This window comes from Peromyscus leucopus, chromosome 22 (genome assembly GCF_004664715.2).
Source record: "Peromyscus leucopus breed LL Stock chromosome 22, UCI_PerLeu_2.1, whole genome shotgun sequence".
NCBI classification, from domain to species: Eukaryota; Metazoa; Chordata; class Mammalia; order Rodentia; family Cricetidae; genus Peromyscus; species Peromyscus leucopus.
Genome location: NC_051081.1, coordinates 26,983,528 through 26,997,933, shown reverse-complemented (window position 1 = coordinate 26,997,933; position 14,406 = coordinate 26,983,528). Strand labels below are relative to the sequence as shown.

General features: G+C 40.7%; 1 protein-coding gene across 1 annotated transcript in view; it reads right to left on the bottom strand.

Annotated features, from left to right (window-relative positions):
* The window catches only part of Heatr5b (HEAT repeat containing 5B), a 79,791-nt gene that overhangs the window by 64,760 nt on the left and 625 nt on the right, over positions 1-14,406 (bottom strand). Inside the window, 7 exon segments of the mRNA XM_028873325.2 lie at positions 1,822-2,071; positions 3,584-3,741; positions 5,299-5,470; positions 8,163-8,312; positions 9,685-9,793; positions 10,412-10,623; positions 13,802-13,949. Of these exon segments, the coding sequence (XP_028729158.1) occupies positions 1,822-2,071; positions 3,584-3,741; positions 5,299-5,470; positions 8,163-8,312; positions 9,685-9,793; positions 10,412-10,623; positions 13,802-13,927 (1,177 nt within the window). The 5' untranslated portion in view covers positions 13,928-13,949.

The following is a 14,406-nucleotide window of genomic DNA, read 5'->3' as shown; positions in this document are numbered from 1 at the left end:
ATGGCTTGCCAGTTCATGCCAACCACTTAACACAGGCTGCTGGCACTGACTTGGAGCGACATGTAAATCTTTACCCAGTTGTGAATAGAGGACGGATCACGACTTAGGGATATCTAAGAACGATACCTCATTAACTCACAAACCCTTTCATTAATAATTTTCAGTTATACCTATGCATTTAAAAAGTTGTTACACTATTAAAATGACAAAATAACAACCAAACTGCACCCTTACTTTGTTAATATTATGAAACAATTAAATGATTATATATACTGATTATATTTAGTTGTATCCTTATTTTTAAAGACCTCTGGGGTCTTTAATACAATTTGCCTCATTAAAAATTAGTATCTCTTTCCAAAGATGATGAAACTAAATTGTCTTATACAATTTATATTTTCCTCACTCTGGTCTACTAAGTGCATGACACACTCCACAGAGGCAGGCACTTTGTGTCACTCATTGAAATCCTGGCACTGCTCTTCAGCTTGGATATTTAACACTGTTTATGCAAGGACCCCTTCTGGGAGGCTTCTTTTCGGGGCTGCAGCTGAGTAGAAGGGTAAGTCTGAAAGTCCTGCAACACAGGAACGTGACTGTGACTACGTAGAGACAATCGTGTACTACAGAACAGCTGGACAGAGGATGCCGAGTGTTGCCAGCAGAGATGGTTCCCGTGTGGTGTGGGGACCAAGCCAAGTGCCCTGATCTGAGCATGACATATTAAATAATAAGCACTAGAGGGTCACATTGAATCCCAAAATAAATACAGTTTTATGGGTCAAATAAAATTATATCTGAAAGATGATTTCTTAAAATGATGGATTATTGAACTTTCCCAATATGTCCTGCAAGGGGCTAAGAGTTATCTGTAACTGTTACTTTCTAAGTCTTCAGATTAAGCCTAGTAGAGAAGTGAAAGAAAAATAGCAAAAAAAAATATATTTACATAACAAGAGGCTTCAAGCAGAAAAATGACAACATATAATCTCACAAAGATAAAAACAATACACCAGTGCATTCTGGGAAACTTAAAAGTAACACAGGCGCTAGCGATAAAACCCAAACCCAAACCCTCATGCCACTCATTTTTAAAACGTGGTTCCAATACAGTTATATGCTGCTTTTAATATTTTTAAAGTACTCAATGAACATGGCTATGAGGCGCTGGCGCCATGCCTCAGAGACTAAGAGCCCTGGCTGCTCCTGTTCTGGGTTTGTCCCAGCTCTCACAGGGCGGTTCACAACCGTCTGTAACTCGACTTCCAGGGGAGCTCAGGCTCCCTCTGACCTCCACAGGCACCAAGCATGCACATGATGCACACACGTATTTTCAGGCAAAACGTTCACTCCTAAAACGGAATGAGTCATTCTAATTTAAAATTTATTTTAAAATTACTATGAAAAAACAATCCCAGAAGAGACAAATCAATCAGAGCTGTTAGTATTTATTAAGAATAAAATCCGGGCTGGAGAGATGGCTCAGTGGTTAAGAGCACTGGCTGCTATGCCAGAGGTCCTGAGTTCAATTCCCAGCAACCACATGGTGGTCACAACCATCTGTAATGAGATCTGGCGCCCTCTTCTGGCCTGCAGGGATATGTGCAGGCAGAGCACTGTATACATAATAAATAAATAAATCTTAAAAAAAAAAAAATCCTAGCATTCACAAGACTGAGGAAGGAAAATTGCAAGTTTGAAGCCAGCCCGGGTCACACAGTGAGACCCTATCCAAAAGCAGGGAGGGAAGGGAGGGAGGAGGGAAAGGGGAGGCGGGGGTCATGAGCAGCGCACCCCAGGATGACATCCGTCCTCACTTACCCACGGCTTTCATCTGTTTCCCGATGGCCTGGCAGATTTCCTTGGCAGCTGCGATCTGGGCTTTCTCCCCCAGCAAACTGCCCACAGTGGCTCTCAGGATGAAGGAGACGCACCGCCTCGAGTACACAGCGTCCACGTGGGTTTGTGTCGCTCGCGGGTGGGAAACCAGATCGAGCACATGTGACAAAAATGTGGCAAAGCTCCGCTCCAGCCACTGGCCCCCCAGTGTCGTCACGAAGACAACGTAGGCCTGTAAACACACGAAGACACAGCCTCAGACAGCTCGGGGTGAACAAACGGAGGCACCGGAAGTGACTGCAGACACAAGGACAGCAGCACACACACAAGTTATACCTGAGATTCAAATACCGCAAAGCTAAATTCCACATCCTTGTAAGACTTCGGCCACAGGAATTACTAGGAGGATCTTTGAATGAAACAATTCCTTTTTTTGTTTGTTTGTTTGTTTGTTTTTCTGTTTGTTTGTGAGGCAGGGTCTCATTGTGGAGCCCTAGCTGGCCTGGAACCCACTCTGTGGACCAGGCTTGCACTCACAAAGACCCATCTGCCTCTACTGGGATTTAAAGGCATGTGCCACCATTCCTGCACTGAATAAAACAATTATTGGAAAGAGCCAGGCACGGTATTGCATGCCTGTAATGTCAGCATTCAAGGGGACCACCTCAAATCCAAGGGCAGCCTGGGCCACAGAGTGAGACGCTGTGTCTAAAAATCCAAGCCAAAAACAACAGGAAAGAGTCTCAAGATGAAGTCATCTATAAAGGGAATGTGCTGAGGGAGGAAAGGAAAGCTCAATATATTCAGGATCAGCAAGGCAACAACACTCCGGAATAGAAATTCACATTCCAAGCAAGCACCAAGAGCTGCAGTACACCTGCTGGGGAGGTCCCCAGGACAAACCATGGCCCCCACTGTCCATTTGTTTCAGGGACAAGGCACCGCTGTGGGGACTTTCACTGGGAGCGTGAACCGTGCTATCTATCAGATGTTATTAGATCTGTAACCATTAGTTATTATTTGGAAATTATAATTCCAAGTCACATCTCATCTTATATCCATTGGAGATTAGTCACTGGCAAATTCAGTCCAAGCATAAACCAGTTATTTTTAGTCACAGGTATAGGGAGAACATTACAATCTAAATGTCTAAGTTAATAATGTCTAAATACAGTTCTAAACAAAATCGACTTACTTCATTATTTTTAAGGACTTTATTGCTTCTGGTTTCACTTTTATTTTATTTCACGTATTTACTTTTTGAGACAAAGTGTCCACCATAGCTAGCTTAGGCTGGCCTTGAACTAAGGCTCCTCCTGTCTCAGCCTCTGGTGTACATTATCACCTTAGACAAAACTTACTTTATAACTTGCGTGTTGTGAAATAAAATTTGAAATTTTTTTTTTTAGATATTTATATACACATAGTAGAAATGGACTTATTTATACATTAAGAATTTACTTTTTAGGCTGGGGGCTGGGGGTGTAGGTCAGTGGTAGGGTACTTACTTGCCTAGCACACATAATGCCAGGGTCCAAAACCCAGGGCTTCCCACCTCAAAAGAAACAGAAAAGAAAAAAAGACAATCTACCTTTTCGTCTAAGTATGTGACAAAATTTGGGATCTGAATTAATCCATTCATTGATAAAGACACCAGACAATATTAAAATTGTTTTGTATGCTGTACGACAGTCTTCTGTGAAATGATCTGGACAGACTTCATTCACACACATGCATCACAAACCTGGGTCACCCCGACTCTCACTTCACGGTTAACAGACCCTCCGACTTTCAACATCTCTCCACCACTCTTGAGGAAGCCGGACCCTCCACGCAGAAATCCTGTGGCCATGAGTTCTAAGACCTCATCAAACGTTGCTCGCTTCACATTCTGACGCATAACTTTAAGGAAGAAAAGTAAGTTCAAGAGCAAATGAGCTTCCAAAGCAGAATTACTAATAATAGTTCCAATATTCTAGCTTAAAATTTCAAGTTATGATTTTTAACAGTATTATAAAATAGAAAAAGTCACAATAGCTTATAAACAAAAACTTAAATTTATTTTTGAAGCAAAAAAAAAAATGCTAAGTCGAAGGAGCAAGGAAATAAAGCAGCTCAGAAAGTCTATGCAAACAGTGTAATAATGGCTACTGAGTGTGTGCAGGCCAGTAAGAACAACAGGCACCTGTTTCAGCCACTGCTGAGTTCTTCTTCCCAAATGAGGACACGGAGAACTTTTTTCTTTTTTTTCCCCTAAAGATTTAATTTAAATTTTTATTTATGTGTAAGGGCATGTTTCTTCCTACGTGCAGGCCCTGTGTGCCAGCACCTACAGAGGACAGAAGAGGGCATCAGAGCCCCGGAACTGGAGATACAGGTGGTTGTGAGCTGCCCAATATGGGAGCTGGGGAAGAAATTGGATCCCTGGAAAGAGTAGCAAGTACTTCTAACCACTGAACTCTCTCTCCAGCCCCCAAAACAACATACATAGCAGTTGCCAATGTACTAAACTCCAGGTATCAAACTGCATGCGACAATACCCTTTCATATACAGTAGCTAACACAATCCTTATGAGAATTCTGTGGAGATGCAAAGCTCATGTTTATGTATATAGGGTTCAGAACTGAGTATGTGGGTTTTAGTTTCACACCTAACACAACAGAACACCTTTTTAGAACACAAGTTACACAATCTCTATGAGCCTTAAGTTCCTCATTTATAAAACGACAATGATACTTGCAATTCATAGGTCTTTTGTGAGAGTTGAACACATTCCACAGTATAGGTTTTATATAGCATTTAAACATGTTACCTCACTAGTGTCATATAAGGAAACAATTATCACTAAAAGGTGAACAAATCAATCTCAAACAGCAATAACTGTAAGGTCTGGGACATAACCTATCACATCGGATTATCTTTCTACCATATGGAGGTGGGTAGGTTGGGGACAACAGTAGATCTGGAATGACTCAGCACCTGTTACATTACGTTTGTTCCGCTGGTCCCAACCCTTCCTGAGACATCTGTGGATCAGTCAAGCAACAAAAGAGTCACAAAGCAATCAGTGCTGCCCCCACACTGCTTAGTGACGGTCAAGACAAACTGAAGATTAGCACCGTGGCACAAATGGAACGCTACATATCAGAGGCTGAAAGCACGTAAGACACCAGACTCCTATATGCTAAACATCATTCAAACCATTTCATGAATCCTACTTGCAGTATGCCAAAAATCTGCTCAGTGTTAACAGGTACACCATTCTCACAAGAAATGGACCAGAGAAGTGGCATTTGGGTTCTTTCATTTGATGAAAAGATACCTAACAATTTAAATCTCTTTAAAGTGGCCTCCATGAGTGATAACTTAGAGCATTTTCTAAACCTTCAAGTACCTGCAATGGGTGAACACAGCGTGAGCCAACAATGGGCAAATGCAGGGCGAGCCAACAACAATACCTGTTGCCTGTTTCGGCATCAACGCTGTGGCCATGACTGTTCCTAGAAGTTTAGACACTGCGACCCGGACCCCATAATTTGAGTTTTCCAGAGCCTTAAAGCAGAGGGTAGCTATGTTTTCTAGTTCAGCGGTCCACATGAACACAGCCTCATTCTGTAGTTCCAGAAGACACTGTAATTAAAAACAAGGCCAATGGTAAATTATATTTTAGAACTTCTGTGTCCACAGAGGAAGTAACACAATCAAACTTAAGCTCACTCCTAGAAATACACAAAGAATTGGACAAAACATATGAACAGTTTTCAAAACTAGATATCAGGCAATAAAAGGAAGTCCCTTTAAGGAAAAAAACAAAACAAAATAAAACATCTAATACCTTAAAGTAAGCAAAAATGGAAATAAAGATAGAAAGGAAATCAGTGATCTAGAAAATAGAAATACAGTCAGTCTCAGGTGACTGGATTTTTGGTTTTTGGCGGTTTTCCCCTATGCAATATTGGGAATTGAAACCAAGCCATGGCCTCATACACATAAAGCAAGCATTCTACCACTGAGCTACAGGTCCAGCAAACCCAAAAAATAATAATAATGAAACCAAAGCCATCAATTAATCTGATAACTATCTATCCAATTGATCAAGGAAAAGAAAAAAAGACAAAAATTACCAAAATTAGGAAGGAGAGAAATCAAATTACTCCAGATTTATAACTCACTCAACAAGACAGAGATAACCTGAGTAATACACTGTAGCATATATATATATTCCAAAATTGAGTAATATATATTCCAAAATTGACTTTGTAGTTTAAAATCCTCTGCACTGATTAATTCAACCACATGCTTATGCAAAAATAACGCTAATTCTAAATAAACTCTTCCAGAAAACTGAAGATAACTTTCTCAATCATTCCATGAAGTCAGTATCTGCTAGGTCCTGAAACCTCATAAAGACGTTCTGAGAAGAGAACTGCGTGACTGAAGAGATGCCTCTGTGGTAAAGAGCATGTAATGTTCTTACAGAGGACCCAGGTTCAGTCACCAGCACCCACTTGGTGGGTGACAACCACCTATATATAACTCCAGCTCCAGGCAGTTGTTCCTCCACAGGTACCAGGCATGCTGTAGTGCATGTACATGTACACAGACAAAACCCATATATATGTATGTATGTATGTATATATATATATATATATATATATTAAAAATAAATATTTTTAAAGAGAAAGAAAACTGCACACTAACATCCCTCAGGGACAAAGATATAAAAATACCATGTAAACATTTTGCCACTCTAATACAACAATATTTACAAAAAAACGACAACACTCCTAGTACTAGGGAGGCTTAGGAATGAAGATTTCAAGTTCAAGGCCAGGATGGAATTACACAGTGAGACACTGTCTCAAATCAAAATGAAACAAATGAAAACAAAATCAGTACCAAAGATTTTAAACTATGAAGTCAATTTTGGAATATATATTGCTCAGGTTATCTATTTCGTGTTCAGTGAGCTGTAAATCTGGAGTAATTTTATTTCTTTTTCCTAATTTTGGTAATATAGCATAACCAAGTAAAGTTTATCCTAGAAGTACAATTGGTGAAAATTCTAAAACTAACCAATGTAACCTACATTAGCAAACTAAAAAAGAAAACTCTTATGATCATTGCCATAGATGCTAAAAAAGTAAATACAACTAAAACTGGGGAAATCTGAAGACCAGAGGATTATGTCACTATCAACGTGCAAAGTGCCACTGTCCTATATTTCGCAAGGTATTGCTACCAAGGGACTTTAACAAAGGTTATAAAGATGGTTCCTTATTTCTTATAGTTGCATATGGGCCCACAGTTTTGGAAGGCTGTGGAACCTTTAGGTGAGGCTTAGCTCAAGGAGGTGGGTCACTGTGGAGGATGGGGTGCTTACGTACAGCCTAACACTGTTTTCTTCTCTCCTCTCACTCTTCCCTGGACTGCCAAGATGTCAACAGCAGCCTCACGGTAGTCTCACCGCCACATCTTCCCCCGTGATAGACTGAATTCTAAAACCAAACCAAAACTAAAAAAAACCCTCCCTCGCGTCAGCTCACAGATTTCAAGAAAATATTTGTAAAGTATGTCTTAGGTAAAGAATATATAAACAGTCTATAAAGCACTCTCACGTCTCAGTAGTAAGAGAAATTGCAAGCAATGGGCACTATTTAAATACATCTTTCTTAACAGAAAATATGGATGCTAAACACCTGAAAATATGCTTAACATTAGTCATTAAAGAAATGCAGGTTAAAACCATGAGATACTCAATCACATCTATTAGAATGACTAAAACAAAAACTGTAATTAGCAAATAATGGTGAAGATGTGGAGGAATAGAAATCTCTTATATTAATAAAAGCAAAAAGCCAGAAATTTAAACCTATACAAATACGTGAGCAGTTTCTTAAAAAGTTAAACATAAATCTTAGCCATTCCAAATAAAATGTATTGACTCAAATAAAAACACAGGTCCACAAAAAAAATCTGCACACAGATATTCACAAGAGCTTTTTTGGTAATAGCCAAAGCTATGAAAAGGAACAAGAAAGGTGGAGCACCCATACAATGAAACAGTACTAAATAATAGAAAGGTTTGAACTACTGGAACATGGACATGCATAAATCTCAAAATAACTGTGCTTTCATGAAAACACAGGCACACAAAAGAACATACCACACGATCCCCTTTATAGATAATTCTAGAAAATATAACTAGCATATGAAAACAACCCCCAAATGCTCATAATTTAAGAACTTTAAAAGGAAAAAAATGACCTGCTTAAGAGCAAGCACCATAAGGAACAACATCACAGGCTGGCTGGGCACTAACCTTGGCCACTGCACATCGGACAGCCATCGACCTGTCGGTTAGGAGGGATCGAGCATTCTTGTAAATGTCACGGTGAGAGGACGCTGCTGCGCCACCCAATCCAGTCAGCACTTTCTGCAGACTCATTAAGATCTCACTTCGCCCTTGAGACTGCACACAAACATGAAGCAAACTTTAAAACCACATTGTCCAATCAATTCTGTAGTTAATAAGAACACACTAGAATATAGCAATTGTTGGGGCCTAATTATCTCATCTCCAAATCATGACAGTAAGGAAAAGCAGAGGATTAAGAGTTCTACAAAGAGTCAGGTGGTGGTGGTGTACGCCTGTAATCCCAGCACGCGGGAGGCAGAGCGAGGCGGATCTCTGTGGGTTTGAGGCCAGCCTGGTCTACAGAGTGAGATCCAGGACAGGTACCAAAGATACACAGAGAAACCCTGTCTCGGAAAAAAAAAAAAAAAAAAAAAAAAATTCTACAAAGTATCTAAAACATAAGAATGAGTGTTAATATCATCTGAGAAGTTAGCTCTCCTGGACAAAAAGATGAGTTTGCAAGCTGTGGACAGAGCACTTGCCCAGTGTGTGCTATGCTCTGAATTTAGTCCCAGTACACACATAGAAAAGTGATACCCATGTCTTAAGCTTACTCCGCATTCCACTCACCTGAAGTTGACAAGGGCTCTATAACCAAACTGACATGACAAACCCGAACATTTTTACTTGACATCATGCCAGTGTCGAACTCTGTCCCCTGCAGAAGTCAATGTGAGTCTGAAACCCTGTTACTTGTGACTATGACCGCAAACAAGGTCGTTGCAGATGAAAACAAAGAGCAAGCAGGTCATACTGGAGTAGGTGGTCCACAGCTGGGAAAGGCCAGAGTTTCTGGCCACCATTGAATTCAGGAAAGAAGGCACAGTCGTCACACACACCCCAGAGCCTGTGGAGGAAGTATGACCCTGTGACCCTTAACCTCTAGGTGCCAGAGCCATGAGCTAGAGGCATCTGTTGTTCCATGATGCTGCGCAGGGTACATCAATGTATTACAGCAGACATATGAAACTGATACATAGCTGTGACACAAAAAAATAATATGTCAATTGAAAAACAGAACTCAGTTAAAAAACAAACAAACAAACAAACAAACAAACAAAAACAGGTAAACTCACTCGTTTAAAAATCAATGGCAAGCCGGGCGGTGGTGGCGCACGCCTTTAATTCCAGCACTTGGAAGGCAGAGCCAGGCGGATCTCTGTGAGTTCGAGGCCAGTCTGGCTACCAAGTAGTCCAGGAAAGGCGCAAAGCTACACAGAGAAACCCTGTCTCAAAAAAAAAAAAAAAATCAATGGCATCCCCTCTCCAAAATTTAAGAAAACAGACATTTTAAAAAGGAGACATGATAATCTGAAATCACTTTCTGGCTAAGCACCCTGAGTGTCATAGTAACAGAAGAAAACACCTTTGACACTCACTCGTGCCCCGAGCAAGGCATTAAACACTTGCTGTAGGACGGACTGACCTCTGCGCTCTTCAGAGACTTCAGCAGGTTGTTCACTGTTTCTGGAAATGCACTGCCCAACATCCTTCCCATCTTCTCATAAAACGCTCCAACACAAGCCACCGCTGCCCTGTGAAGATGGTCTCACTGGTTAGTAACACAGCACACACACGCACACACGCGCGCGCGCGCACACACACACACACACACACACACACACACAAATATACAAAAGTTCTAAGTACAGTTCATTGCACTTTTCTGATTTTCAAAAATTAATTTGTATTTATCTATAACATTTTAGGATCAGCTTAATCTAGTCATCAGTAAACTATACGCAAAGTGGTCTCTACGTCGGCTACTCAGCTTTGCCGTTCTTGTGTGAAAGCAGATCAATGAGCAGGCAGGTCGAGATTCCAAATCATTTCTTTAACTGCCTGGACTTGGCCAGCGCACTAGTTTTACCCCTTCCTGCCTCATTTTCCTCACTAACTCCTTTCTGTCCCATCTCAGACACAATATGATTTCCATCAGAACTGATCAAAAGACACCACACCGATTCTCCCGGCTGTGTCCAAAGTAAGTGACGGGCAGTGAGGTGATCCGCCCCTTCCTCAGATTTAGTTAGAACTTCCAGTCAGTACCATGCCTCAGGTTCCACCCACCTGGGGTCTTTATGTGATGGATGAGTCCCTAAATCACCTTGAAAAGGGGAAAGGGAAGGCAAGGCTTCCTGTAATGAACTCACAGTTTTGTTGGTAGGTAGGCTGCGGTGTCGTCCTTACTTCTGATAATGTCATTACACTTATCTAGTGTCTGAAAAACGGTGTACGTATCCCCAATGCTATACAGGGCTGCAAGGTTCTTAGCTAACAGTTTTCGAGTAGGTGGTCCAGGTGAGCTGCTGATTAATCCAGTTAATTGTTCAACAAGTTTTTTCTGTTTTTCTTTTACATCTGTCTGTTATTTTAAAAAAAAAAAAAGAACATTTTTTTCCTTGTACCCTTATTACTTTCTAATCAAAAATACTTAACATGTATTATGCTCTAATAACTAAAACCTGTATTCATTAAGCATAACTCACACATGAAAACATATATGAAAATGAAAACTTCAGTAACAAATGATCCACCCTTTCCTAGATTAAATCTTCATTCCCCTTCATTGTCCAAAAGTTTGATTTCAACTATTACTATGTGAGCTAGTTTCCAGACCAACTTAGGAAGTCGAATCACATACTGGATGTGTAGATACTAAGGTTTTCCCCTGAACAAGCAAATATAGTTGTCCATAAAGTTATGGGCTAGAAAACCAAAAGAAATTTTGAAGAGACCTAAGCAACAGAACATAATTCCCAGATCTACACATAACCAGTATCTAGTCAATATCAAGAATTCACTCATTCACTTGAGAAATACAATGCAATTACTACATGTCACGAACTATTCTAGGCATTGGGTGTGACAGTGAACAAAACAGACCGAGTCTGATTCTCATGAAATTTACATTCTAGGGGAAGGGACAGAATATAAATAAATAAACGGCATGAGTGCTTACTATTTTATATAAGTTACTTAGAAAAAAACGTCACTCTCTAAGGTGAAGTGGTGAGCTATGTGGCTATCCAGGAATAGAACATTTGCAGATGAAGTCTGCTCAGCACACTTGAGGACAGCGAGGTTGGGTTAGCTGGGATGAAGTAGGAGAAATCAGTCAGAGATGAAGTCAGAAGAAACCAGATGACAGAACATGAAGTTCATTCTGAGTGAGGGTTTTAAGCAGAGGAGGGTTGTTATCTAAATCTTTCACCCAGTTAGTTTTGACTGTTGAAACCATGGATGCTGAATATACAGGGCAGAAACATATTGGGCATTTAGAAAACTACTGCAATAACCCAGAAGAGAGACACTGGAGAGGCAGGTGATGGGAAGTAGACGGGCTCCAGATATGCTTGTGGGTAATTCCATTAATATTTGTTAATCAGCATGATACCAGGTTTAAGGGAGAAGTGAAGAACAGCTTTAAGGGTTTGGGAAAGGTTAGATTTGAAAAAGGAAATCAACACTTTGGTTTAGATGTGTTAGTGTTATCTCTGAGGTGTGTGTGTGTGTGTGTGTGTGTGTGTGTGTGTGTGTGTGTGTGTGTGTAGGGAGGGGAGAGAAGGAAGAGTGGGAAAGGACGAGGGAGAGTGAGAATCAATCACATATCCCATGCTGGCCTTGAATTTACTGTGCAGCTGGGGATGACAGTGAACTTTTGACCCTCCTGCTCCCACCTCCCAGGGGTTGGGATTATTGCTATGGGCCACGACATAAAATTGTTTTATGTGGTACTTGGAACTAAACCCAGGGCTTTTTGCATGTTAGAGGCAAGTGTTCTACCAACTGAGGACAGCAGCCCATGAGATATCTTTTGAAAGTTGGGTATCTGAAATGGTGGCAGAAATCCTAAGATTAGACATCACTAAAGGATAAAACCAACAGCTCTCACAACAAAACAACATGAGTGTTAAGTACGTACAGCGGAAGATCAGCTATGTGAAAAGATGGGAAGGAACCAAATAACAAAAGTCCTGACCACTGTTTGGACAATTTGAGTTATGTGAGACCTTGAGAAAGACTTTACAGCAGAAGGAAGACAACGCATGCCCAGTTCTAGAAGATTTAAGAGACAGATATAAATTTCTAGTTAAAGGTTACAAGGGAATCCATGCATTTACTGTCTTTCTGGCAATTAAAGTGATTCTAAGAGGCAAGAGCAACAGCACAAAGCCAAGTTCACAAGGGCCACCACAATAGGAAAAGAACGCAAGCAAAAATCTGGAAGCCAACAACTCCCAGCAGAGAAAACGAAGAAGAAATGAAGACACAAAGCATTCCAATAGTTCATGGGTTTTTTTTGTTTGTTTGTTGTTTGTTTGTTTGTTTGTTTTTAAGTCTTGGGAGACTTTTGAGGTTAGAATAAATCTGCACCTAGAAATAAAAGGAATAACTGGTTGACAGTCTCTGAGGGTATACAGGGGTGCATCCATCATGCCCAGCATTTCAGCACTCAGGCAGCTAATGCAGGAAGACAGCTGCATGTTTGAAGCTAGTCTGGGATACATAATGAGTCCAGGCCAGCCAGGAATACCTAATACAAGCCTGTCACACATAGCAAAATCAAAGCCAAAAAACAAACAAACAAACAAACAAACAAACAAAATCTTCTATGCTCCTCTCCTCCATCCTAGGAGAAGGCTAGAGGCTTGTTTTCTGGAAAAGTGTAAGACGGGACAACTTTGGACAAGGACACGACTGTGGACGGAGGTCACTGTACTAGACAGGAATCAAGTGAATGTTACATATTGAGTGTTGAAGCTTTCAGGCTCCCTATCCCGATCCCTCAATCCTAGACAATTAACCACATCGCCTTCAGACACTAGATAGCAAAGTATCGTCCAGGGAACAATCAGTCTAGAGGAACAAACTAAGAGGGGAGGCTGGGGACTAGCCTATCTGACGTTCAGATGACAAAATTCACCTTTTCCAAACACCTTCTGTGATTCACTCTGAAAATCTGAACAAAGCTCTCATTTGAGGAATGCTTCTAATGTTTAGAAAATAAACAAAACATGCACAAAACAAACTTGCATGTGACTCAAAGAGGCTGTGCAGGAAGTAGAAGAAGCCGGGCAGTGGTGGTGCACGCCTTTAATCCCAGCACTCGGGAGGCAGAGCCAGGCAGATATCTGTGAGTTGGAGACCAGCCTGGGCTACAAAGCAAGATCCAGGACAGGCACCAAAACTACACAGAGAAACCCTGTCTCGAAAAAAACAAAACAAAACAAAACAAAAAGTAGAAGAAAAAGTAAAAACTTCTTATTAAGTCCCCAAACAGAACAGGCAGACAGAGACCACTTCCAGGCACTGATGATGATAAGCGACACCAGCCACAGAGTCATCTTTTTCTCCCAGTCACACTGAGCTGAGATATGAAGTATGCAACAAGAAGGATTTAGACAGAGTTTGGGTTTTGTTGCTGACTAAGAGAAAGATAAACTAGAAATTCCTGAGGTGAATGATCATAACATTTTCAAAACACAATGTTTTAAGTTTTCTTTATGTTAATCTCATGGGGTGGGGGGAGCGATACCTACCTTGTTGGCAGCAACTAGGACTTTATCAAGAAATCTTAACCATTCAAAGATAAACACTGGTCTCTTTGCTTCCGTGATTTGAGCCAATGCTTCTTCATTTAGCAATAAGCTGTGAGCTAACTCCATTATTGAAGTTCTTAATTCACACCTTAAATGAACAGAGTTAAAAGAAAAAAAATACATGTAAGGAATTTTTATTTATGTGTAGGACTGTTTGGCCTACATGAATGTATGTGCACCACACTTGAGCCTGTTGCCCACAGAAATCAATCAGAATAGGGTGTTAGACGCCCTGGAACTAGAGTTACAGATGGTTATAGTCACCATGTGGGCTCTGGAAACCAAACCCAGGTCCTTTTCAAAAGCAACACGAGTTCTTAACCACTGAGCCATCTCTCCAGCCCCGACAAGCAAGGATTTTTTTAATAGTAAATCTCCAGTTTCATAAATGCAACCACTAAGATGTGTGTGGGGGAATATGGTTTCACTTCTCATTATTTCTCATTTGTTCAATATAACTTCTTTCACACACAACCTGAGAGAACCAATCTTGAGAAGTCAACGATAGAAACGAAATTAAACTGGCGACAAGAACGGAGTGCGAG